Consider the following 27374-nt stretch of genomic DNA (forward strand, 5'->3'; position numbering starts at 1 on the left):
AAAAAATCGAACATTTGGCAAGAAAAGTCAAAAAACTGTGTGTTGGCTATTCATTTCTTAGTCAAATATTCATTAATTACACTAAACAATGATTATTTAATTATAATTACTCATTACCATTAGTTAAAATATACTAGATATCCGATAAAAACGGGTGGAACGGGTCTTTGTCCGCGCTTTTTATAGCACAATGAGAACGGTTTCTCGAGGATAAGTGGATTTTTGTGAGAATTCAGTGGAGATGGAGATTAGGGAGGCTGGAGATGGGGCTGCGGCGGGGGAGTACGCCAGGGTGCCTCCTAAGAGGTACACCTGGGCGGAAGTCAGGCAAGCAGTGCACGATTTGCGGAAAGAACTGTCCTCCTTATCGACAATGGTTCCTATGGCTATATCGTTCAGAAGACTGTCTAATGGGAAGACGAGGATATACTTCCTGAGGACCCCTCACAACGGCTGGGAGATCACGCTGCTGTATACTGATGTGACTCCATCTTCTCAACCTAATAATACGAGGTTAGTATGCACAGAACGTCCTCTGTGGTCCAGTGGTTGAGCGTTGGACTCACGATCCGGAGGCACCAGGTTCGAATCCCGGTGAGGAGATATCACAAAAATCACTTTGTGATCCCTAGTTTGGTTAGGACATTACAGGGTGATCACCTGATTGTCCGAAAGTAAGATGATCTGTGCAGGTAAGCCGTCGGTCCCAGTTACTATTTACTGATGTAAGTGAGTAATTGTTACATGGGTCATGACAGGGGCCTATGATGGGTCAATCTTAACCCTGACACTAGGGTTGATGAGGCTGGTATTCCACCTCACAACCCACACAATGAGGAATAAGAAGAGTATAACACATCTTATTCAAAAGTATTATATTACACAACTTGAATTAACTGGATAACCAGTTATTGCATAACCATGCTGAATTTGTCGGTTTAAAACGTTGATATGAATATGTAGAACTATGAGACACTTGTTTTGAATTACCTAGGCATGTCACTTTTGCTTTAGAATCACAATCTGGAAGTCCATGGTTGATTCCCGATGAGGACATTATCGAACTCACTTTGTGAGACTGTCCTTTGTTTGGTAAGGACTTTACAGACTTGAATCACCTAATTGTCCGAAACAGTAAGATGATTCCGTGCTTCAGAGGTTTTTTATGTCTTCAACACAGTTGGCACTTTGAGAGTGGTAAAACGGAGAGAGAGAGACAGACAAACGTGGAGTAACCAAACATATAGTATATAATTCGGATACACTACAACATTAAGTCGTTGGTCTCAGCTATTACGCATAAAACACATCAACCAACCTACAGTGGAGCAGCATGGTGGAGTATACTCCTTATCCCCTTTGGTTGATTGTAGGGAGGCCTGTGCCCGGCAGTGGGACGTATATAGGCTGTTTATGTATGTAGAATGTATGGACGGCTCGCTAGACTGATCTACTATGTCAATGACTTGCAAAGTTAATTAGCAAATTCCAAACGTGTTTGTAAACATATTGTTATCTCTTTTACTTATAATATTGTTTTACAAGTGGCCTTTGACCTGTTCAAATTATTTGTTAAGTAAGAGTATTTCTTTATAAAGGGTTTAACAGCTCTTTCCTAGTAGTCTTTTAAGCCTGTCATAAATTTATCTTTATTGTCATTACTTTATTGTTTGACTTTCTGTGGAGTGTAATATTTGCATTCTTGTATTTGTATGTGTAATGTATGTGAGTACCTTTCTGTGGGCTTAGCACCGTTAGCACGCGACTCTTTCTCGCCGCGACAGAGATCATCTGTCTCTTTCTGTGCAGTTCTGTGAGAGAGTGACAGGTGACGTATGTCGAGGCGAGAAAGAGTCGCACGCTTACGGTGCTAAGTTAGCTGTTGTTCATTATTTTGTTTGTTATGAGGGTAGTTGCTTCACTGTATCTCCGAATATATATGTCCTATTGAACGGATGTGTTTCATTGTGTTCTCCTGCAGCCCGAACTTACAAACTTTACAGTATGTTCTGACTACCCCAATTGGGATATAGTCGTGAGCTTATGCTGTGTATTTCTTCTTCCAGGCTAGAGTGGAAGCCACTAATAGAGTCGAATGTGGCTCTTGGTGTGACATCGGGCAAGTGGTCTCGCGAGGAACAGTTACTATGGGAGCGGCAGAGAGTGGCAGCGTGGGGCATAGCCTCGTACGAGCTGCACCAGCCCACCGGCAGAGTGCTGTTCCCATGCGCCTCCTCCTTGTTCGTGGCCGAGGAGTCGCCGGCGCAGGTTCGTACTACATAGTATTATCATTCATCTTACCAATGATGGCGCAATATAAACCAATATGGCGCCTTATATAACAAATATGGCGCCCTATAAACCAACATGGTGCGTTATAAAACAAACATGGCGCCCTATAAACCAACATGGCGCGTTATAAAACAAACATGGCGCCCTATAAACCAACATGGCGCGTTATAAAACAAACATGACGCCCTATAAACCAACATGGCGCGTTATAAAACAAACATGGCGCCCTATAAACAAACATGGCGCCCTATAAACCAACATGGCGCGTTATAAAACAAACATGGCGCCATATAAACCAACATGGCGCGTTATAAAACAAACATGGCGCCATATAAACCAACATGGCGCGTTATAAAACAAACATGGCGCCCTATAAACCAACATGGCGCATTATAAAACAAATATGGCGCCCTATAAACCAACTTGGCGCGTTATAAAACAAACATGGCTCCCTATAAACCAACATGGCGCTTTATAAAACAAACATGGCATAAAATAATGAAAAATCACATGTGATTTTCTTCTACACAACCTCAATTTTATTCAATTAATTTCAATCCGGGATAATATCTATATTATCTTCTCTAGAAAACAAGTTTTTGCCTGAAGGAAAGTAAGATGATCTGTGCTTCGGATTGGAACGCCTACGGCTTAACCGTTGGTCCCGGTTACTTCTTACTGATGTAAGTAAGTACTAAATAGATGCGCCATGTCAGGGGCCTTTGGCGGCTCAACAGTAACCCTGTTAGGGTGGATGAGGCTGGTACTCCACCTCACAACCCACACGATTGAAGAAGACTTACGCAACGATTCTTCCTTACGTTACAATGTCACTAACACCCTGTATAACAGGTGTGGACTTTCTGTTCCAGGCTCCGCCCCTGATCCCCCGCTCGCTCACGACGGGCGGGGGCGCTCCGCTGACGCCGGCCATGTGTCCGCGGGCGCCCGAGCTGGTGGCGCACGCGGCGCGCGGCGACATCTGGCTCGCGGGCGGAGGCCTACGGCGCCCCACGCGGCTCACTTACGCTTGTAAAGGACACGAGCCCGATCGGTAAGTGATAAATATCGACATTATTTTAAGAGCCACGCTCTTGTCGGTGTAGCATTCTCCATTCTTGTCTATCAAGGGCCAATTCTTTAACAACTATTCTCAGTAGTTCCTTTAGCAGTTCCTCTGAAGGAACTACTGAGCATTTTTTGTCCTTGTAGTTCCCTCAAAGGAACTAAAGGAACTACTGAGACTACCAAGTTCCTTTATTTCTGTATCAAGTGTCAGGAAAGAGATTATATGCGGTTTATGCACACAAACTCATTGGACAGACTCCAGAAGACAATTTGCTTGCAAGAATCATATTTCTCTCCTTATAAGACACGACGTTCGCCTTTTCTTTAATTTGTTCCATGTACCTAAGCTCTTCTTGCTCAGAATCAGAATCAGGATCATTTATTAAATAGAATAGAATAGAAATAGTTTATTATGAAAGGACGCCACACACAAAAAAAGACAAAAACATCATATCTAATTTCCACTAAACAATTACAAAAAAAGCAAGATAGATAACGCACCGCTAACGTATTATTCAACGTAATTATCATGGATAAAATTGTTGAAGTTCAATGTTACATTTTCGAATCTACGTCATTTCGCAAGGTGTTATGGCTGAGATGAAATGACAAGAAACTGCAACAGCAACACATCTTTTCATTCAATGTAGGTGTACATTACAAGTTATTTAATAACTAGACAAAGACAAATACATTTAATACCAGGAATTTTTATATCTTATAATAAGCTTTAATAACATAAATTAAGCTTCACGTGAGCTTTAAATTTATTTTCTGACAAATTCAAAACTCTCTCTTCCTCTCTTTTCTTATATCTTCTCTTCCTTTTTTACCGACTACAAAAAAGAAGGAGATTCTCAATTCGACCGTATATATTTTTTTTATACATTATCATTTCATTTCATTTTATTTCATTTATTGATAGAGATATGGAGAGGTATAGGGAAGTCATGGAATTGGCCTTTGATAGACTGGAATGGAAAATGCTACACCGACAAGAGCATGGCTCTTAAATTGATGATGTTGATGGAGAAGTAAAAACATGAAAGTGCTTAGCAGTATGCAGGGTGTTACATCGTTCCGTATACTGAGGGGGATGATTCAGACCATGATTCTGAGTTAATATCAAGCATAGTACCCCGCTAGCCACAAGTTGGTAGTGTGACTAAGGATCGACGATCCAACGGTGTTATGTTGGATGTTGTATAATTATCATGTTCATGTTTATTTTTTAATTGTAATTATTGACTAAGTTGTTTTTAATTTAATGTTTCGTTGATATTAATTAGCAATATATGTACTATTTTTAAATTCGTCGAAATATTGATAAATGTTGATTTTCACTTTAAGTTGTTTGCTTTTAGATGTTCAATTGTTATATTTTTGGATTGTTTAAATTCATAGGCACAGTCATGAGCAATATAATGTACCCACTTTAGGACTCTGTCGCACTAACATATTTGACATTTAGTGAGACTTATAGTTCAATTTGTCAAAAAAGTTAATGTGACATGGTACCAAAGTGTATACATATTAATGCTCGTGACCGTACACATGTAAAATTTCAAATACAATTTATATTGTTAATGAATAAATACATTGAAACATTGAAACATATATATGCATCACGCTGTGTAAACTTCGTTAGCGCGTTCTAGGCCTGCATTGAATGATCAGCGCCATCTGTTGTATATGGGCGGAACTAGCTGGTCAACTAGTTGAGTCCGCGGGTATTTCTGATTATAAAGGTCGTTGGTTGTACAATGAAAGGGGTATAATTTCAGGTTAGCGGACGACCCGCGCCAGGCCGGGGTGCCATGCTACGTGACGCAAGAGGAGTTCTCCCGGTACACTGGATTCTGGTGGCAACCCAAATCTGAAGGTACGGTGAATTTAACACATAAGCAAAACAAATCATACGCTCACGACAATACCCCAAGTGGGGTAGTCAGAAGTACATCCATCGCGAGATGAACTAAGTATCCACACCTCACCGAGCTTTCTGTTAGACCAACGTGATAGGTGAGCCGTATCGCCGTCTATAACGATCTTAGATACCAATTTATATCAATGTTTTATGGATAAGCTTAATATATTGGTCATATATGACGTATAGCAGTATCCTTGTACTGAAACACATTAGTCAGAGGTACAGTCATGAGGAATATCATGTACCCACTTTAGAACCCTGTCTCACTAACATATTTGACATTTAGGCCCTGCGCAGACGACAGACTATCCGTGACGCACTTTTTAGTCTGTGAAAATATAACCTATGCAATTATATGCAGTAACGCGCCGGACTTTTTGCGCGTCGTGTGCGTTACTGCATATAATTGCATAGGTTATATTTTCACAGACTAAAAAGTGCGTCACGGATAGTCTGTCGTCTGCGCAGGGCCTTAGTGAGACTTACAGTTCAATTTGTCAAAAAAGTTAATGTGACATGGTACCAAAGTGTATACATATTAATGCTCGTGAATAAAATTAGGAGGTGTCTGCAGGAATGTATGTTTGTACGGGGACAATGTAAATAAAAATAATAATAGATAAATAAAAATAAGTTTATTCAACCACAAATATTTTATATGACAATTTTTTTTTATTATGTATATTTCAGATGACGTATACCGGATAGTGTATGAAGAGGTGGATGAGAGCGAGGTGAAGATCTTCAGCTTCCCCTCCTCGCAGACCAGCAGCGGGGAGGTCGAGGAGTTCAGGTAACACCACGTCTTTTATATTGAAAACCAAATTCAAAAAATATCTTTATTCAGTAGGTAAAATGGTTACACCACACACACACATAAACAGCCTACATACGTCCCACTGCTGGGCACAGGCGTCCCCTCAATCAACCGGAGGGAGTATGGAGCATACTCTACCACGCTGCTCCAATGCGGGTTGGTGGATGTGTTTCTACGGCTAATAGCCGGGACCAACGGCTTAACGTGCCCTCCGAAGCACGGAATCATCTTACTTTTTCGGACAATCAGGTGATTCAAGCCTGAAAAGTCTTACCAAACAAAGGACAGTCTCACAAAGTGATATCGACAATGTCCACATCGGGAATCGAACCCGGACCTCCAGATCGTGAGCCAAATGGTGAGCATCAGAATGACTGCCCAAAGCGACAGATCAGTTTTAAAATATTACTAAAATTCAATACCTATTAGCTACTATTTAATACATTTGTATAGATATTTTCTACCTACCGTATTGTAAGTATGCCTTTCACAGTTTCTCGGAAGGAGAGATACATTTTTACGCACATACATAATGTTTTCATAAATATATTGACTTGCGACCGTCAGTATATTTATTTCTTTAAACAGCTCCCTTAAAGAGTCCCGACAACGCAGATTATAAATAAATACAAATCAATTGCGGTCTACCCTCAGATACCACAATGGTGAGGTTCAAGAATACACCCCCCCCCTGTCCCATATTCAATTCAATTCAAAACAATTTATTTCGGATAATACGTATACATCCATAATTTGTTAGTAACAATGCACTTACTTACTAGGTTAGTTAACAATCAAATTAAATATTAAAGTGTTAGTAACAATGACACTTAATTCTATGTTAGTAGTACAACACCTATATATAAAATAAAATAAATAAATAATAAAATCATTTTATTTCAGGCATGTAACCCATATTTACATTAGAAATTAAATTAAATTAAAATTACAATTCAAAAATTAAAATTCCAAAATCAACAAAATACAATGGTAAAATTAAATTAAGTTAAAACTAAATCAAATTAGAAAAATACTCAAATAAATACAATACAATACAATAATTTTATTTCAGACCATGTGTCCAATATACTTAATAATATAACACACTATCGTTATTTATCATAGGCACCCGAATCAGGCATTATTAGTGCCTTCATCCAGTGCCTAACCATAGGGCAGTCAACCCTATCCGTAATGCTATTCAGGAGGACGCTGCCGCTGCCCCGCACCCGCCGCACCAGTGAGGCTATTCGCTTTCGCACGATGGCATCGCGTGTATATCACGTGTATTTTTTATAGTTGTCTTTGATTACTTGTGGCTCTGCCCACCCCATTAGGGATTACGGGCGTTAGTTTATGTATGTATGTATGTTTTTTGTAAAAGATCATTCGCCCACTTCATAAATTCTTTGACAATATATTTTTGTACGCGTTTGACGAAAAAATAATTGCACGAAACGCCGCTTTTCGGTTCAGTATCGCGCGTTTGCCGAAAAAATAAATACTCGTGATATATTACTACACCCCCCTTATGATATTTCGTGATTTTTTCATGGACCCATCCCCCCTCCTCGAGCCTCGCATGATTAATGGACAGCCCCCTAGGTTAAAGTTTATTGCAAATTATATTAGCATGTTTTGATAAACAATCACTATCACAGTAACAATTTACATTTGCTATATGAACTAGGCAATTATGAATATTACGAACGGGCAAAAGGAAATGGCTCAGCTTGTGCTGTGACGGAGCCATGCTATGGCGCCATCCAGCGCTGGTTTTCAGTCATTTCCTCTACCTGGGATATTGTGCGGAAGTAATTATATTATACGGAAGTAAAATACTGGTGCTAATTCCTGTAAATACCATCTAATTTTATTTTAAGTTATATCTGTCATTTTCTTATCCGCCGAAAAGGAAAGGGACGGGTAATCGACAAGCATAAAATTTATGGAACACACGTCAATTTTAAGCACAAATCTAAACCAACCGTCTAAAAATTTTACATCCGTCAATAACCCGACACAGTTAAGTAGACAGCACGTCAAACGGATTGCATACCAGCGACGTACCTTTTGATTCGCCCGGGTTATTCATTCATTTACTCATTCTTCCTAAAATTAAGAGCTGTGAATCATCCGTCCCTTTCCTTTTCGACGGATATGAAAATGACGGATATAACTTAAAATAAAATTAGGCGGTGTCTGCAGGAATCGGGGCCACTGTTGAAATAAAACACATCACTGTTTAAAAAAAGTAAGTAAAACAATTTCTAAAACAATATATAATGAAGCGATGGCATGCCAGGACAAACCCAAGACGGAAGCAACTTTCGCAAAGGCCGGTTATGATGGGTGACCACAAAAAAAAAGTTTTCATTTCGAGCTCCTCCGTGCTTCGGAAGGCACGTTAAGCCGTTGGTCCCGTCTGCATAAGCAGTTGTTAATAACCATCAATCCGCATTGGGCCCGCGTGATGGTTTAAGGCCCGATCTCCCTATCCATCCATAGGGAAGGCCCGTGCCCCAGCAGTGGGGACGTTAATGGGCAACTGTTTTAAGACAGTAGTTAAACAAAAACTTTACAAAAAAGGTTATTATAAAGTTAGTGATTATTTAGAAGATATGAATGCATGGGATTAACTGTCTGAGAACTGATATTAGGCAGCTAAATTACTCAATTGTATACCAATATATTATGTTTATTTATTAACGTCTAGGGCCCTGTGCCGAGGTTTTTCCTGCAGATTCTTTTCCCCGGCTATACAGGTTGTGAGAAGCTGCAGTAGTTTTATGCGGATGAGACGTTCGTTATGTAAAAATTGACGATTCAAAGTGTAACTATGTTACCTACTGAATAAAGATATTTTTGAATTTTGGCTGATGATGAAATAAAAAAAATTTACTTACTGCTTGTGGTACAGGTTCCCGCGGGCGGGGACACCAAACGCGAAGTCCATCCTTCGCCTCGTGACCTTCAAGCTGCGTAAAGCATCGCCTACAGTGCTCGACTACTACCACGAAGGGTCGACTACAGTGCACAGTAAGTACATACGGTCACGAGCATTAATATGTATACACTTTGGTACCATGCCACATTAACTTTTTTGACAAATTGAACTGTAAGTCTTTCTAAATGTCAAATATGTTAGTGCGACAGAGTCCTAAAGTGGGTACATTATATTGCTCATGACTGTACATGGTGTTAGTGACATCGTAACGAAAACTTTGAAGGATTATTCAGACCATGATTCTGAGTTAAAATCAAGTGGAATTTTCCGTCGCAAAATTATGGAATGGAAAATAATTAAAAAAACAACAAAAACAATCATGATTTTGGTCTAAATCATCCCCCTCAGTATTCGTTACGGTGTCTGTTTGTGACACCGTAACGAATACTGAGGGGGATGATTTAGCTCATTATTCTGAGTTAATATCAAGCGAAATTTTCGATCGCAAAACTACCATGTCACTAACAACCAGTATATAAATACAAACAAAAATGATATAAAAAATAATAATATTAATATTATATATATTTACAAACACAAACTATAAACTAACACCCACATCCACAACCCAATAACAACTAACAACACCACAACAACAACACCACAATAACTATGTATATTAGTACGTGTAATGTGTATAATGCGTTTGATAAAAATGTTGACGTAGTAAGCCCGCTAACGGTAGTTTTTTTTTTTTACTCCGGCCAAACCAGTTTGGGTTGCAACGTATACTACGGTCTTTCGTTTAAATCCGCACGCACACTAACTTGAAACACATTCTAACATTTCTAACTTTATTTATTTGTTTATTTTATCGTTTTATATGTATTGTTTTGTAAGTATTATTGTATTTCTTTCATGTATTTGTAGATACACTGCACACACACACGCTTTTAATATATGTTTTTGTAAACTACTTTGTTTTCATAGTATAAGTAAATATTATTATGTATTCATTCAAGTATTTGTGGGAGACACGGCTTCCGTGCCTCACTTAGCAGGGTCCACAGAATACCAGCGTCGTGGCTCGCGCCGCGGCTTATGCTGAGTGAGGCCCTTTTATAAAGGACACCACCACCATCGTTGACCAGTCCATACACTCAATTATTTGTATTTCTCGTGTATGTTGTTTTTATTATGTGCTTTGTTTGATTGTAAGTTGTGTGTAACTCTGTGTTTTATATTATATATTTGTTATTTGTTTTGTATTTGTTACTGTGGTGTCCCTTTATAATAAACGTTTCTTTCTTTCTTTCTTTCTTTCTATAATAATTATGAATACTTATGTTTTCCCGCCAGTTTCTGACAGCAACAACGATTCAATGGAGGTGACGGACATCCGGTGGTACGACCTGCGACAGCCGTTGAAGGAGACGTTCCCCTGGTTCGAGTACCTCGCGAGGGTCGGGTGGACTCCCTGCGGGAATTAGTGAGTATATACAACCTCCTTCTTCCTTCTTCTTCTTCCGTCTTCTTCCTCCTTCATCCTCCTTCTCCCTTCTTCTTCTTCCTTGCTCTTCCTTCTTCCTTCTTCTTCTTTCTTCTTCCTTATGCTTCCTTCTTCTTCCTTCTTCTTTCTGCTAATGGGGTACAAAACTGCTTACAAGCTTAATACTGATACTCGCTTTGACCTATTTTCCAGTAGCGTTCAAAGTGTAAAAACCTTGCTGACCAACAGACCTAATTTAATTTCGGGCTGTATCTGAGTCTGTATGGACTTTTAAAATGTTTTACGTTCACTTGTGGTAGCTTTTCATTGGCATTTGTTTGTATTTACAAGTATTCATTTTGTAAAAAAGGCTGTAAGCTACCCGAATAAAATAAAATAAATAAATCATCATCAACCCATTAACGTCCCCACTGCTGGGGCACGGGCCTTCCCTATGGATGGATAGGGAGATCGGGTCTTAAACCATCACGCGGGCCCAGTGCGGATTGATGGTTATTAACGACTGCTAATGCAGCCGGGACCAACGGCTTAACGTGCCTTCCGAAGCACGGAGGAGCTCGAGATGAAAACTTTTTTTTTTGTGGTCACCCATCCTATGACCGGCTTTTGCGAAAGTTGCTTAACTTCAACAATCGCAGACCGAGCGCGTTTACCGCTGCGCCACCGACCTCCTCTCTTCTTCCTGCTAATGTAATATTATTTTACGTATCATTGGTTATAGAACATGCTTCTATGCTGTTCTGGGAGCAAATAAAAAACATAGAAAACGTTCAGCTGCTTGTCTTCCCGGGCATGTCGTAAAAACCGACAGAGGGATTGTGTCCTCTAACATGATGGACTAATGTTATGGGCGATAGGCTGATCCCTTATCACCATAAGGTTCATCATATCCAGCTTACGACATCGTATCAACAGAGGCTGCAAGTTGTCTTTGATTACTTGTGGCTCTGCCCACCCCATTAGGGATTACGGGCGTGAGTTTATGTATGTATGTAAGTATGTATGGTTATAGAACAGGCTAGTTTCCAACTAGTCAAATCAGTTACTTTTTACTGAACGTCAATACACGAAATGACTATGGAATTTGTATGAAAAGCACACAGTGACGCCATAGAAAAACGTGATAAAATGTTATTGGGTTGTTTTACATTTGTGCTTAAAATTGACGTGTGTTCCATAAATTTTATGCTTGTCGATTACCCGTCCCTTTCGTTTTAGGCGGATAAGAAAATGACAGATATAACTTAAAATAAAATTAGATGGTGTTTACAGAGATCTCGGTGCTCCGTGGCGCAGCGGTAAACGCGCTCGGTCTGCGATTGTTGAAGTTAAGCAACTTTCGCAAAGGCCGGTCATAGAATGGGTGACCACAAAAAAAAAAAGATTTCATTCGAGCTCCTCCGTGCTTCCGAGGGCACGTTAAGCCGTTGGTCCCGGCTGCATTAGCAGTCGTTAATAACCACCAATCCGCACTGGGCCCGCGTGATGGTTTAAGGCCCGATCTCCCTATCCATCTATAGGGAAGGCCCGTGCCCCAGCAGTGGGGACGTTAATGGGCTGGTGATGTGATGTGATGTGTGTTTACAGGAATTAGCACCATTGGTTATGGAATTAACATGATTTCTTCTCAACAGCGTGTGGGTCCAAATAGTGGAAAGAGCTCAGCAGAGGCTAGAGTTGGCACTGATCCCGCTAGCTGAGTTCAGCAACCCGACCGGCTACTCGCTGCACATACAGCAGCCGTCTGAAGTACACCATCCTACCACTAACAACTACGAGGTAATTAATATGTCGTATTGTATGGTCAATGACCTACTTCACCAACGTATAATGTGGTATATCAGCTTGCTTCACAAGCTCATGTGAAGCTTACTTTATGTAAAAAAGCTTGAAAAAGCTTAAATGATAAAAATGTCTGGTATGAAGTGTGTTCCTCTAGTTATTAAATAACTTGTTATGTGTACCCTCAACGGCTTAACGTGCCCTCCGAAGCACGGAATAAACTTATTTTTTCAGACAATCAGGTGATTCAAGCCTGTATTTCTCGTGTATGTTGTTTTTATTATGTGTTTTGTTTGATTGTAAGTTGTGTGTTACTCCGTGTTTTAAATTATGTATTTGTTTTGTATTTGTTACTGTGGTGTCCCTTTATAATAAACGTTTCTTTCTTTCTTTCTTTAATGTCCTTACCAAACGAAGGACAGTCTCACAAAGTTAAGCCGTTGGTCCCGGCTATTAGCCGTAAAAATACCTCCACCAACCCGATGTGGAGCAGCGTGGTGGAGTATGCTCCATACCCCCTCCGGTTGATTGAGGGGAGGCCTGTGCCCAGCAGTGGGACGTATATAGGCTGTTTATGTTTGTTTTTATGTTATTTATACCCTCAATGATTTAAAAGATGTGTTGCTGTTGCAGTGATTATGATTTGTATTGATGGACGTTTTTTTTTGTAATTCTCAGCCAATCCAAGTGCTGGTGTCGGAAACAGCTCCGGAAGCGTGGGTGAACGTCCACGACATACTCCACTTCTTGCCAGCTCCACCGCAGCACGTCAGCTTCGTGTGGGCTTCAGAGGAGAGCGGACACCTGCATCTTTACCTCACCACTTGCGCCCTGGCCAAGAGCCACCCTCGCACATGTGAGTCACACAGAGTATTAGTAACATCGTAACGAATACTAAGGGGGATGATTCAGACCATGATTCTGTGTTGATAACAAGCGGAATCTACTGTCGCAAAAGTATGGAAATGAAAATAATTAAAAAAAAAAACAAAAAAAATCATGAGTTTTCCGACAGCAAATTCCACTTGATAGCAACTCAGAATCATGGTCTGAACCATCCCCCTCAGTATTCGTTACGGTGTCACTAACACCCATACCTACTTGTACTCGTATGGCTATATGTATGTACTTGGACGGGGTGTTAATGACATCGTAACGAATACTGAGGCGGATGGTTCAAACCATGATTCTGAGTTGATAACAAGCGCAATCTGCTGTCGCAAAAGTATGGAAATGAAAATAATTAAGAAACGGTCCGCTTCCGAAGCACGGATCGTCTTACTTTCGGACAATCAGGTGATCAGCGTGTAATGTCCTAACCAAACTAGGGATCACAGTTATAAATGCTTGTTTCCTTTTGTTGGTTGCCTGGAAGAAATTGCTCTAGAGCAATAAGGCCGCCCAAATTGTACTGTATTCATGTGTTTTGTCTGATTGTTGAATTTTTAGTTCTGTGCAATAAAGTATATTTGATTTGATTTGATTTGATCACAAAGTGATTTTTGTGATATGTCCCCGCCGGGATTCGAACCGAGGACCACCGGGTCGTGAGCTGAACGCTCAACCACTGCCTAAAGGTTAGGTAATAAAACTCTGTTTTGGGTACATTAACACTAACATACATACATACATACATAAACTCACGCCTATTTCCCACCGGGGTAAGCAGAGACTATAGAATTCCATTTGCTTCGATCCTGACACACTTCTCAAACACTGGGTCACTAACACCCTGTATGATGTTATGTTTTTTGTTTCCAGCGGTGATAGACATGATCACGGAGGATGAGAGCCCAGCGGTGGGCCCCACCGTGGTCAGCAGGGAGCCCATCACGGCCGGGGAGTGGGAGGTTATGGGCAGGAAGATATGGGTGAGATGATATGACACATGTTTATGGAACACGATGTCGGGATGGTGCAATAAAAAATAAATAACTAAAAGTAAAACTAAAGTACAAGTAATATTCATATTCATATTCATTTATTGCATGTCACAAACATAAATTAAGGTGGAACATAGTAAAAAGGTATATGCGACGCCTTGCAAAGGCACGGCAATATAAAAAAGGCGACACTAGGTGCCTTATTATAATAATATTATAATGGCCCCGATTCCTGCAGACACCGCCTAATTTTATTTTAAGTTATATCCGTCATTTTCATATCCTTCGAAAAGGAAAGGGACGGATGATTCACAGCTCTTAATTTTAGGAAGAATGAGTAAATGAATGAATAACCCGGGCGAATCAAAAGGTACGTCGCTGGTATGTAATCCGTTTGACGTGCTGTCTACTTAACTGTGTCGGGTTATTGACGGATGTATAATTTTTAGACGGTTGGTTTAGATTTGTGCTTAAAATTGACGTGTGTTCCATAAATTTTATGCTTGTCGATTACCCGTCCCTTTCCTTTTCGGCGGATAAGAAAATGACAGATATAACTTAAAATAAAATTAGATGGTATTTACAGGAATTAGCACCATTATCTAACTAAATATTATTATAAAGTAATTAGGTAGGTACAAAATTATATAATACAGTTGTTTAGTGCGTGTACCGCACCACACGTGTAAAACTTAATAACAAGATTAGAAAAAGAAAAAAAAAACAACTTAAGAAAAAAGAGATATCGAAGCATTTAAGTATTTCTTTTGTCTGCAAAAAAATCTTTTACATTTGCCTACAAGGAACTTTTATGAACTGTGAAAGAGTGTAGGTTTGTCTATACTCCTAATATGGTTAGGGATATGATTATATATCTTGATGACCATGTGGTGGGGGCTGGAGGACACTAATTTTAATAGTAGTACTACTATTCATATTCTATGAATTTAATGATTTTCTTTAATAATTAATGTAGTTACCATCGTCTGTACCATTGACATGTAGCTTTTGTTACCAATAAAGATTTGTATTTGTAACCGGGAGCAACGGCTCAAAGTGCCTCTGTTATGCCAACAGGTGGACTCGGCGAGACAGCTGGTGTACTTCGTAGGGCTCCGCGAGACGCCGCTGGAGCGCCACCTCTACGTGGCGCCGCTCGCGCCGCCGCGCCCGCACCAGATCACGCTGCTCACCGACGTTGGCAGCTCCTGTACTGTCGACATCGACCCTGTTAGTATTTAAAAAAAACCCTTCATCATCATCATCACCAGCCCATTAACGTCCCCACTTCTGGGGCACGGGCCTTCCCTATGGATGGATGGATAGGGAGATCGGGCCTTAAACCACCACGCAGGCCCAGTGCGGATTGAAAAAAATACCCTTAATTAAACATAAAAAAAGCTAAAAGGAAAGCTAGAAGGAAAGTGAGGAAGGGGAAGACCAAGAAGAGCTTACATGGAACAGATTAAAGAAAAGGTTAACGTCGTGTCTTATAGGGAAGTCAAGGGCCTTTGATAGATTGGAATGGAAAATGCTACACCGACAAGAGCGTGGCTCTTAAATTAGTTTATTAGTTTAGAGAATTCAAATTCAAAAATATCTTTATTCAGTAGGTAACATAGTTACACTTTGAATCGTCAATTTTTACATAACGAACGTCTCATCCGCCTAAAACTACTGAGTGAGAGGCGTTCTACAACTGGGCTCCACGACACTTACCATTTCACCGTATCCAATTATTAATTGAAATGTCATTCCAGGAGTGCACTACAGCGGTGATAACAAGCAGCAACATCAGCTGCGTGCCATCCACGCGCGTGTACCGCATCACCCACTCACCTGCGCCCGCGCTGCTGGCGCAGGGCACGCTCATGGAGCGGTGCGCCTCTGGTGAGTTCACCACCCACCGTCACTTGGGAGTAATTAGTACGTCGCCTGGGGGGTGTAGTGCATCACTTGGGGAGTATAGTGCGTCAATCGGGGGTAAAGTGCGTCACTTGGGGGTATAGTGCGTCACTTGGGGGGATATAATGCATCACTTGGGGGGTGTAGTGCGTCACTCGGGGGTATAGTGCATCATTCGGGGGTGTAGTGCGTCACTCGGGGGTACAGTGCGTCACTTGGGGGGATATAATGCATCACTTGGGGGGTGTAGTGCGTCACTCGGGGGTACAGTGCGTCACTTGGGGGGATATAATGCATCACTTGGGGGGTGTAGTGCGTCACTCGGGGGTGTAGTGCATCACTCGGGGGATACTAATACCACTAATAAACCATTATTTAATTGCAGAATCCTCGGAAACGCGAAGTTTTAACGGGTCCTGGGATAGTAGGTCCGGTGATGGTGACGACGAGTGCAGTGAGACCAACATGTTGATTAGAGGTAAACAACACTTAGCACACCGCAATGTTAATTCAATGAGGGACTTCCCAGGTGAAGTTCTTTGAAAAACACATAGATGGCGTTGTAGAGTTTAGAATGTTGACAGTAAAAAAAACTATGAAGTGTTGACATTGTCTTTGGCCGTAAAGTATTTGCTTTTTTTAAGTTTTGAACTCTGTTTTTCGCTTTAAATGAAGATCTATTAATGAGTTATTAATTTATCTTAAGTGCAGTTTTCACTAGTGATGTTCCGTATCCGTATCCGCGGATATCCGAGGTAAAAGAAAAATCCGTATCCGTATCCGTGTCCGTTACTTTTCACGCGGATCTTTTACGGATCTTTTTCAGGTGATTAAGTAGAATTATTAAATAAAAAACTACAAAATTCCATTCAGATTGTTTTACCATAACCAAAACAAAAGTACTACCCGCGAAATGCAAGTTAAAACGTATCCTGCCTGACGTTCCGGCGAGCGAAGACGTCAACTATCGTTTCAAGGTCGCGGGCGCCGACACCAATCGAATAATATCGAATAAGAAAATAAAAATCCGTATCCGTATAATCGGATCTTTACACTAAATATCCGTATTCAGATCCGTATCCGCGGATATACATTTTTAACGATCTGGCACATCACTAGTTTTCACTAACGCAGTTGGCTCGACCGTTATAGACGACGATACGGCTCGGCTAACCTATTACACACGTCACCCGTCACTGTCTCACAGTAGTGCACAGAAAGAGACAGATGATCTCTTTCGCGGCGAGAAAGAGTCGCGTGCTTACGGTGCTAAGCCCGCTGGTGTGGGTACTTCGTTCATCTTCCGATGGAAGTACCTCTGCCTGTCACAATTGGGATACAGTGAGGTTATGTTGACTCCAGAGAGCTCGCTGAGCGCGCTGGACATCCCGGCGCCGGCCATCTACTCGACGCGGCTGTCGTGCGGCGCGGCGGCCTACTGCACGCTGTGGCGCTGCGCCGGCGCCGCGCGCCGCGCGCCCACCGTGCTGCACGTCTACGGCGGGCCCGAGGTGCAGACCGTCACCAACAGCTACAAGGTGACACGCTTATATTATATTTATTATACGAATGGCACCACATTTTGACATTTCCGAATATTGGCACCACATCTTCCCAATACTGGCACCACGTCTTCCCAATATTGGCACCACGTCTTCCCAATATTGGCACCACATCTTCCCGATACTGGCACCACATCTTCCCAATACTGGCACCACATCTTCCCAATACTGGCACCACATCTTCCCAATATTGGCACTGTTTGCAACAACCATTGAGCCAAACCATTCTTAATTAAAAAAGAAAAATATTATTTATATGGTAACATTCGTTCCAACCATTCACTCTCTCTTCATTTTAAAATTATATCGAATCAACACGTTCTCTGTAATATCTCTTTTGAAAAAAAATTAATAAACCGTGAAATTGCCGTCACAAACTCTTTTATTTATGTCTTTCCTAGACATAAATTGGTGCCGAAACAAAAGTAAAGTGATTGCGCATCGTAAAAACTGTTTTTTCGTCGCGAGTGCACATTGCCGATCTCGTGGGCGCGTGAGTGCGAGTCGCCATTTGCAAGGATTTTGCGCATATTTCATCATCAAGGGGCGTGCTAGAAGTGAAATAAGAGGCCTGGACCAACATTCGTCAAGGAATATACCACGGATCGTCACAGAAGCCTCAACATATTTCACGCATTTCTCCGGTGAAAATCTACTTGTTGTAAAGAGAGGCCGCCATTATTCGAACTTCAACGATAACCAAACGTGAATCAACGAGTCGGTCAATGCAGTCATTCAGCCGTTCAACTCTTGACAGATACTGTTCGTTCGTTCATCTGTCAATGTCAAGCATCATTCATTCGTTCGCCCCGTGTTTTGATAAACAAATACGTCTGCATTTCTGCGAAAAATATTAATTATTTACGGAATTTTCTGCGATTTTCAACATGGGACGCAGAAAAAGCATTGCGGATGAAGAAGACAGGGCGTCTCAGGACAAACGGCTGAAAGTTCAATTGGCACAATGCAAATCGAAATTGACGAAAGCAGAAAACTTTTTGCGTGAACAGAAAGGACCTCTAGATACGGATGCTATTACCCTCCGGCTGCAGCTATTGGAGAAAGTTTTACTGACCGTGAACGATCTTTTGCTAGAAAAGCAAGTTTTAACTTGGAGCGACGACGACGAGTTCGACGATGATGGACTAGAAGAGAGATGTCTTAGCGTGATAATAAGCTACAAGAAGGCGCTCGCGCAGGCAAGTTCGTCGAAGCAAAATACATCAGCTAGTGATAGTGCCAGTGACAGATATTCATCAATGAAACTTCCTGAAATTGACATTCCAGTGTATGAAGGAAAGGACTACACCAAGTACCAATCGTTTATCGAACTATTCACGGCTATTATTCATAGAAATGGTAAACTAGAACCTATCCAAAAGTTATTCTATTTAAGAAAATATTTGAAAGGGGAGCCGTTGTCACTTATTGAAGGGCTACCCTTAACGGGTGATTCTTATGAGAAGGCATTGGCTTTACTCAAAGCTAGATATGATAATAAGTTTCTCGTTGTTACAAACCATGTACAGGCAATCTTGGATTTTTCGCCGATTGTGAAGGGTGCTGCCAGCAATTTACGAGAGTTAATAGCTCATGCTCGTCAACATTTAGGAGCCTTGAAGACCCTTGGACAGCCCACTGAACATTGGGATATGATAATTTTACCCATTTTGTTGCGAAAAATAGATCAGTTTTCTTGCAGAGCATACCATAGTGAGCGTGTTGATAACAAGCTGCCAAATCTGGATGACTTCTTTGCATTCATTGAAAGAAGGGCCAGCAGCTTCGAGGAGAGCCAAAGGAGCGAAGGTAAGAACTCCACACAATTATTTAATAAAAAAGTTACTAACCTCGCAAGCAGAGAGTTACCATCTTGCAGGTTTTGTAAAGATCCTTCTCACAAATTATTCAAATGTCAAAAATTCCAAACATTGTGCCCAAAGGATAGGATTGAATTTGTTTTGAACAATAATTTGTGTAAAGTTTGTTTAGGATACCACAATAAAAAATGTCATTTTCATTTCAAATGCTCTTTGTGCAATAGCAAAGATCATAATACTCTATTGCACCTGGACGCAAGTGAATCAAAAGCTTCATTGCACAGCAACATCAGCAACAGCACTGTACTGCTGCCCACCATTAAAGCAAAGCTCTTCAGCCAAGACGGAAAATCACATATTATTGCTAGAGGGCTAGTGGACAGCGGCAGTCAAGTTTCATTTATAAAATCTGATCTTGCCAAAATGTTAAATTTAAAGCCATTCAATAGTAATTTAAATATTACAGCTCTAGGTCAACAAAACAGAACTACCTCAAAAGCTGTCAATGTGCGTTTCATGTCACTTCAAAACAATTTTAATTGTCAAGTGACTTGTTCCATTGTGAACCAAATAACTTCAACGTTACCTCAGCATGCAATTGATATGAAAAATATCCCCATGCCAAAATCTGCAGTGCTTGCAGACGATGAATATGATACTCCAGGTGACATCTCATTTTTGCTGTCAGCTGACATGTTTTTCAGAATTATGCGGCCTAACAAAATTCAATTAGGAAGCAATCTCTACCTAATAGACACCGAATTTGGCTCAATTGTGTCAGGAGAGATCAAAGAGAATGCATCATCTTTAAATAAAAATCTAGTAACACTGCATGCAATGACTACTTACAATGATGAACAGCTTGATCACCTCCTTACAAAGTTTTGGAATACTGAACTAGTACCTGAAACGAAGCCGGAGGTTACAGTAAAGCAGGATCCCTGCGAAGCCGCTTTTAAACAGTCGGTACAGTTAATTGATGGCAATTTTCAGGTTTCACTTCCACTTCAAAGGCCTCTAGATCAGCTTGACTTAGGTAACACGTTTCCCATTGCAGCCAAAACATTAAATTACATCGAAAAGAGACTAGATAAAGATGAGCAGCTTAAAGAAAAATACCATGCATTTATCAACGAATATGTTGAGTTAGGACATGCCAAAATCTTGCCCTTCAGCCATGCTGAAGCGAATAAAAGGTATTTCATGCAGCACTTACCCGTAATAAGGAATGACAAAAAAACCAATAAAGTCCGTGTTGTGTTCAATGGCAATACTCGAGCAAGGGCGCACCCCAGCTTAAACGAAATGCTTATGAACGGTCCTAAGGTGCAAAAAGACCTCTTTGATATTTTGCTGTCATTCAGAGCTCACGAGTATGTTCTTTTGGCCGACATTAGGCATATGTATAGAGCCATTTTTCTACACCCAGAGCACAGAGTGCTCCAGAATATTCTGTGGAGAAATAAAAATAATAACCTAATTATTATTGAATTGCAGACCGTCACATATGGGTTGAAGTCCTCCAGTTATCTGGCCACAAGGTGCCTGGAAGAACTAGCACGCCAGTACGAGGCTGAGTTCCCTAGGGCGGCAGCTGTGATCCGGAATTCCATGTATGTAGATGATGCGCTGTTTGGAGGTCAGTCAATAAAAGAGGCATTGGAGGTAAGAGATCAGCTTATTTCATTACTTCAGCGAGCCGGCTTTAGCTTACATAAATGGGCCGCCAGTGATCCTCGTCTTCTTGTTGACATTCCAATCAGTAAGCAGCATTTTGATGAACATGAGCTCTGCAAAGAAAACTTATCTATAAAAGCACTCGGCGTAACGTACGATGTCAAAAGCGATACGTTAAAAGTGGGTTGTCCTATCAAAAATATGCATGGAGACTGGAGCAAGCGTTCCGTGCTTAGTGTCATAGGGTCCTTCTTTGACCCTCTCGGGCTGGTAGGGCCAATCACAGTCCGAGCTAAAGAATTTTTACAAAAATTGTGGATTGAAAACTTAAAATGGGACTCTCCCTTACCTGATAAAATATTAAAACAGTGGAAACAATTTTACTGTCAACTTACAACTATGTCAGCTATTTGTGTAAATCGTAACATAATGTGTTCTAATGCACAGCGTGTTGAGCTGTATTGTTATTGTGATGCGTCACAAACAGCATATGGATGTTGCATTTATGTAAAAGTAATACATAACAATAGTGCAACCACTACTCTACTTCGTGCTAGATCGCTAATTATTAGGTGGTCGGAGTTGTAGTTTTTCAGTTGTAAGTTTAGCACCCGGCCCTCGGGAATATGTTTGCAACAACCATTGAGCCAAACCATTCTTAATTAAAAAAGAAAAATATTATTTATATGGTAACATTCGTTCCAACCATTCACTCTCTCTTCATTTTAAAATTATATCGAATCAACACGTTCTCTGTAATATCTCTTTTGAAAAAAAATTAATAAACCGTGAAATTGCCGTCACAAACTCTTTTATTTATGTCTTTCCTAGACAGGCACCACATCTTCCCAATACTGGCACCACATCTTCCCAATATTGGCACCACATCTTCCCATTACTGGCACCACATCTTCCCAATATTGGCACCACATCTTCCCAATATTGGCACCACATCTTCCCAATATTGGCACCACATCTTCCCAATACTGGCACCACATCTTCCCAATACTGGCACCACATCTTCCCAATACTGGCACCACATCTTCCCAATACTGGCACCACATCTTCCCAATACTGGCACCACATCTTCCCAATACTGGCACCACATCTTCCCAATACTGGCACCACATCTTCCCAATACTGGCACCACATCTTCCCAATATTGGCACCACATCTTCCCGATATTGGCACCAAATCTTCCAATACTATATGTTCCAAATGTGACGTTTTTTTTGCGTTCCAGGGTATCCGTCAACTGCGGATGCACATGCTCGCTGCGCGGGGCTTCAATGTGGTGGCTGTGGACTCGCGAGGGTCGAAGCACCGCGGCCGCAGCTGGGAGGCCGCCATCAAGGGGAAACTCGGTCAGGTGGAATTGGACGACCAGGTAATCATCGCCTTTTACAGGAAAGAAAAGAAAAATGAGTTTCACGAACTCTCAACTCACAAATTTAGAAAAACTTATTTTCAATTAAAACTGCCTATTTCGAAGTGATGGTTTTTGTTTTTCGTAACTCATCCTTTAGACGGGATACGGTCACGAGCATTAATATGTATACACTTTGGTACCATGTCACATTAACTTTTTTGACAAATTGAACTGTAAGTCTCACTAAATGTCAAATATGTTAGTGCGACAGAGTCCTAAAGTGGGTACATTATATTGATCAAGACTGTACACTCCACGTTGCTCCACATTCATAGCAATTTATTACGAATTTTAGCTGGACAGTGGCCTCGATTCCTGCAGACCCGTCATTTTCTTATCCGCCGAAAAGGAGAGGGACGGATGAATATCAACAATTTAATTTTAAAACGAATGAATAACCCGGACGAATTAAACAGGTATCTCGCTGGTATGCAATCCGTTTGACGTGCTGCCTACTTAATTCTGTCGGGTTATTGGCCGATGTAAAAATTTTAGACGGTTGTTTTAGATTTCTGCTTAAAATTGACGTGTGCTCCATAAATTTTATGTCTGTCGATTACTCGTCCCTTTCTTTTTCAGCGGATAAGAAAATTACAGGTATAACTTAAAATAAAATTAGATGGCGTCTGCAGGAATTAGCACTTTACACATTAGATATAAGTACGTAGTCGTTACACGAGTCATGTCAAGGGCCTTTGGCGGCTCAATAGTAACCCTGACACCAGGGTGATGAGAATTCTACCAATTCTTCAGATTTTTTTTTATATATTTTTTGTACTATGTATTTGTAAATATTTTCAGGTTGAAGTGCTCCAGTGGCTAGCGAAAGAGACAGGATGTATAGATATGGAACGAATTGCCATCCACGGGTGGAGTTATGGTGAGTTTTGTTTGCGTTTTCATCTGTCATTTATTTATTTATTTATTATTTGGAAAACCAACACCTTACGTTTCAGTCTGAGGACAGACTGAGAGCAGGATGGCCGAGTGTAGGAATAGGCTAGATTCCAACTAGTCAAATCAGTTACTTTTTACTAAACGTCAAAACACGAAATTTCTATGGAATTTGTATGAAAAAGCACACTATGACATCATAGAAAAACATGATAATATGTCGGACTTATTATTACGTTTTTCTTGATTAAAATTCATAAATAAGTAAAATAGAAAAAAGAAAATGTTTGTCGTTCGTTTTAGATATGTCTTTATTTAGTAATCAGAATTTTATAATTTATCTTGAACCTAGTACACGACCCAATTGTAGGCTGAATGAAACGTAACGCAAAGGTGTGTGAAAGAGAGAGCGACGAGTGAGCGAGAGAGGATTGCGGAATGACAGGGAAATGGCGGACGGTTGTTTTTAAAGAGGAAATCGTAGAAGACTATAAAAGGTTAAAAATAAACAAAGGTGAAGAAAGAATAATAGTTTCCTTCATGCCCTATTCCACAATTAACAAAACAATGGCCCCGATTCCTGCAGAGACCTCCTAATTTTACTTAAAATTATACCTGTCATTTTCTTACCCGCCGAAAAGGAAAGGGACGGATGATTGACAGCTCTTAATTTTAGGAAGGATGAGTAAATGAATGAATCACCCGAGCGAATCAAAAAGGTATGCAAACCGTTTGATGTGTGCTATCAACATAATTCTGTCGGGTTATTGACCAATGTAAAATTTTTAGACGGTTGTTTTAGATTTGTGCTTAAAATTGACGTGTGTTCCATAAATTTTATGCTTGTCGATTACCCGTCCCTTTCCTTTTCGGCGGATAAGAAAATGATAGATATAACTTAAAATAGAATTAAATGGTGTTTACAGGAATTAGCACCAATATAGGTTTAAAAATAGAAACAAAAAAGCCAATTACAGGTTTTCACCAGAAAAAAAAAAAGAATAGGTAAAGTCACCCACTAGATCATTATGCTCGCTCAAATCGTCACGCACGCGCCACGTTCCCAAACATAATAAAACACAATATGACAAGATCATAAAATAATAGTAACGGTAAATAAAAAAGTCGTACCTACTAAAAATGATGAATCTATATTGGCGATAGGCTGATCTCCTATCACCATACGGTTCATCATTATCCATTTTAGGACTATGTATCAAAAGTGGCTCCAAATAGTCTTCTGGTTTGGGGGAACATGGGCGTGAGTTTATGTATGTATGTATGTCCAGGCGGCTACCTGTCCCTGCTGGGGCTGGCGACGCGGCCCAACATCTTCAAGGTGTGCGTGGCGGGCGCGCCCGTGACCTGCTGGCGGCTGTACGACACGGCCTACACCGAGCGCTACATGGGCGCGCCGGCGCGGGCGCCGCACGCCTACACGCGCGCCTCCGTGCTCGCGCACGCGCCCTTCTTCCCCGACCAGTGAGTGCACACAGACACACACACACACACACACAGAGAGCTATCGATTCAATTCGGCGCTAGCTAATTAACAAAGCAATTATAACACGCATGTTGTTTATTTATTGTATTTGTTCGAGCATGATATTGTGTTGCAAATTGGAAGCAACGATGGTGAATGTCAGTGTACGGACAAACCAAAGTTGGTTTTTGTTGCATCGTCAATTGTAAAAAATTGTATTAAGTACTATACTTATTTTTAATAAATAATAATAAGAACCAATAGTGCATACAGGGATAATCGCCGGTTGGTGTCACACCACATTTAGATTAAACTGTCTTAAGGGGCCTCTACGTGTTGGCTTCGGCCCCACGCACGCCTTCCAAAAGTCCGGGCCTCCATAGGCCTGAGATGGATAGTTCTAGCTACGAAGTAACTTCTTCCTCTAAACAACTAGAACTTTTTCATGTCGGAACCCAATTTTTCACGAAGAAATAACATGAAAGTTCGCCACCAAACTTGACATTTTGATATTCACCCAGATATGGAAATGACAAACATAATAATAATAACCTATCCCCCCTCCGGTTGATTGAGGGGAGGCCTGTGCCCAGCAGTGGGACGTATATAGGCAGTTTATGTTATGTTTTATCCTCAGGGAAGGCCGGCTCCTGATCATCCATGGGCTGGCAGACGAGAATGTGCACTTCTGCCACACCGCGGCGCTGTTGGCCGAGCTGGTCAGACTCGGCAAGCCACATCGCGTGCAGGTATATTTCAATTTCATTTATTCCATAAACAAATATATCAGAATCAGAAATCATTTATTCGCTTAGGATAGGTAGGTATAGAGTCACAATACATTGTTTTAGGTTTACGCGGTTATTATCATGATTAAAACTATGATATTTTTAAGTTGGAGGTGTTTTTACGGCTAATGGCCGGGACCAACGGCTTAACGTGCCCTCCGAAGCACGGAATCATCTTACTATTTTGGACAATCAGGTGATTCAAGCCTGACAAGTCCTTACAAAAGACAGTCTCACAAAGTGATTTCCGACAATGTCCCCATCGGGAATCGAACCCGGGCCTCCACCAACCCGCATTGGAGCAGCGTGGTGGAGTATGCTCCATACCCCCTCCGGTTGATTGAGGGGAGGCCTGTGCCCAGCAGTGGGACGTATATAGGCTGTTTATGTTATGTTATGATTTATATTATGTTATGTTATGTAATGTTATGAATTGTTATGAATTGTTATGAATTGTTCACAGGTGTACCCAGGCGAGCGGCATTCGCTACGCGCCATGCACGCGGCTAAGCATTACGAAGCGACATTACTACACTTTCTACACGAAAACTTGTAGATAATTATACAATCTACATAAACTCACGACTATATCCCAATTGGGGTAGACAGAGGTCTCGGTCGCTAGATGAACTAAGTACGGTCACGAGTATTAATATGTATACACTTTGGTACCATGTCACATTAACTTTTTTGACAAATTGAACTGTAAGTCTCACTAAATGTCAAATGTGCTAGTGCGACAGAGTCCTAAAGTGGGTACATTATATTGCTCATGACTGTACCAATACGCGGGTTTTCTGTTAGACCAACTTGATAGGTGAGCCGTATCGCCGTCGTGGTCGAGCCAACTGTGTTAGTGAAAACTGCACTTGAGATAAATTAATAACTCATTGGTGCAAGCCCAGATCTGGGTTCGACAAATTCCAAATTTTATTTTAATTCATGTTTAAAAAGGCAAATATTGAGAGTTATTGAGGACAGAAGAGGCAAGATGATTGGACACCTAATAAGCCATAACATACATAACATAAACTGCCTATATACGTCCCACTGCTGGGCACAGGCCTCCCCTCAATCAACCGGAGGGGTTGTGGAGCATACTCCACCACGCTGCTCCACTGCGGGTTGGTGGAGGTGTTTTTACGGCTAATAGCCGGGACCAACGGCTTAACGTGCCCTCCGCAGCACGGAATCATCTTACTTTTTCGGACAATCAGGTGATTCAAGCCTGAAAAGTCCTTACCAAACAAAGGACAGTCTCACAAAGTGAATTCGACAATGTCCCCATCGGGAATCGAACCCGGACCACCAGATCGTGAGCCTAACGCTCTAAGCACTAGACCACGGAGGCTGTAACCTAATAAGACAGAAGGTACAAGGAAAGAGGAAGGGAAAGACCAAGAAGAGCTTACGGAACAGATTAAAGAGAAGGCGAACGTCGTGTCTTACAGGGAAGTGAAGGAATTGGCCTTTGATAGACAAGAATGGAGAATGCTACACCGACAAGAGCGTGGATCATAATTTAGTGATGATGATGATGAATTCATGTTTGGGTGATTAATGTTTGATGTCACCTGGGGGGTTAAA

The 27374-nt window shown here is 41.0% G+C and overlaps 2 protein-coding genes across 2 annotated transcripts; both read left to right on the top strand.

Moving 5' to 3' along the window:
* On the top strand, positions 1-27374 carry LOC126378828 (dipeptidyl peptidase 9). Its single transcript, XM_050027256.1, has 19 exons — positions 1-513; positions 2067-2268; positions 3165-3346; positions 5145-5242; positions 5981-6083; positions 9028-9146; positions 10414-10543; positions 12199-12343; positions 13025-13202; positions 14108-14217; positions 15307-15459; positions 15990-16119; positions 16520-16612; positions 17497-17672; positions 22437-22580; positions 23424-23502; positions 24806-24998; positions 25637-25748; positions 26251-27374. The coding sequence occupies exons 1-19, from the start codon at positions 242-244 to the stop codon at positions 26341-26343; spliced, it is 2712 nt and encodes a 903-aa protein (XP_049883213.1). The 5' UTR covers positions 1-241; the 3' UTR covers positions 26344-27374.
* LOC126378949 (uncharacterized) lies at positions 17900-21183 on the top strand. Its single transcript, XM_050027497.1, has 2 exons — positions 17900-19505; positions 21014-21183. The coding sequence occupies exons 1-2, from the start codon at positions 18584-18586 to the stop codon at positions 21091-21093; spliced, it is 1002 nt and encodes a 333-aa protein (XP_049883454.1). The 5' UTR covers positions 17900-18583; the 3' UTR covers positions 21094-21183.

This window comes from Pectinophora gossypiella, chromosome 27 (genome assembly GCF_024362695.1).
Source record: "Pectinophora gossypiella chromosome 27, ilPecGoss1.1, whole genome shotgun sequence".
NCBI classification, from domain to species: domain Eukaryota; kingdom Metazoa; phylum Arthropoda; class Insecta; order Lepidoptera; family Gelechiidae; genus Pectinophora; species Pectinophora gossypiella.

Excerpts from the sequence above, each read along its gene's own strand:
- LOC126378828 (XM_050027256.1), top strand. The coding sequence starts at position 242 with ATGGAGATTAGGGAGGCTGGAGATGGGGCTGCGGCGGGGGAGTACGCC. Across the intron at positions 5,243-5,980 it reads GTGGCAACCCAAATCTGAAG|ATGACGTATACCGGATAGTG; the intron begins GTACGGTGAATT and ends TGTATATTTCAG. Across the intron at positions 14,218-15,306 it reads TTATGGGCAGGAAGATATGG|GTGGACTCGGCGAGACAGCT; the intron begins GTGAGATGATAT and ends TTATGCCAACAG.
- LOC126378949 (XM_050027497.1), top strand. The coding sequence starts at position 18,584 with ATGGGACGCAGAAAAAGCATTGCGGATGAAGAAGACAGGGCGTCTCAG. Across the intron at positions 19,506-21,013 it reads GGAGAGCCAAAGGAGCGAAG|ACCGTCACATATGGGTTGAA; the intron begins GTAAGAACTCCA and ends ATTGAATTGCAG.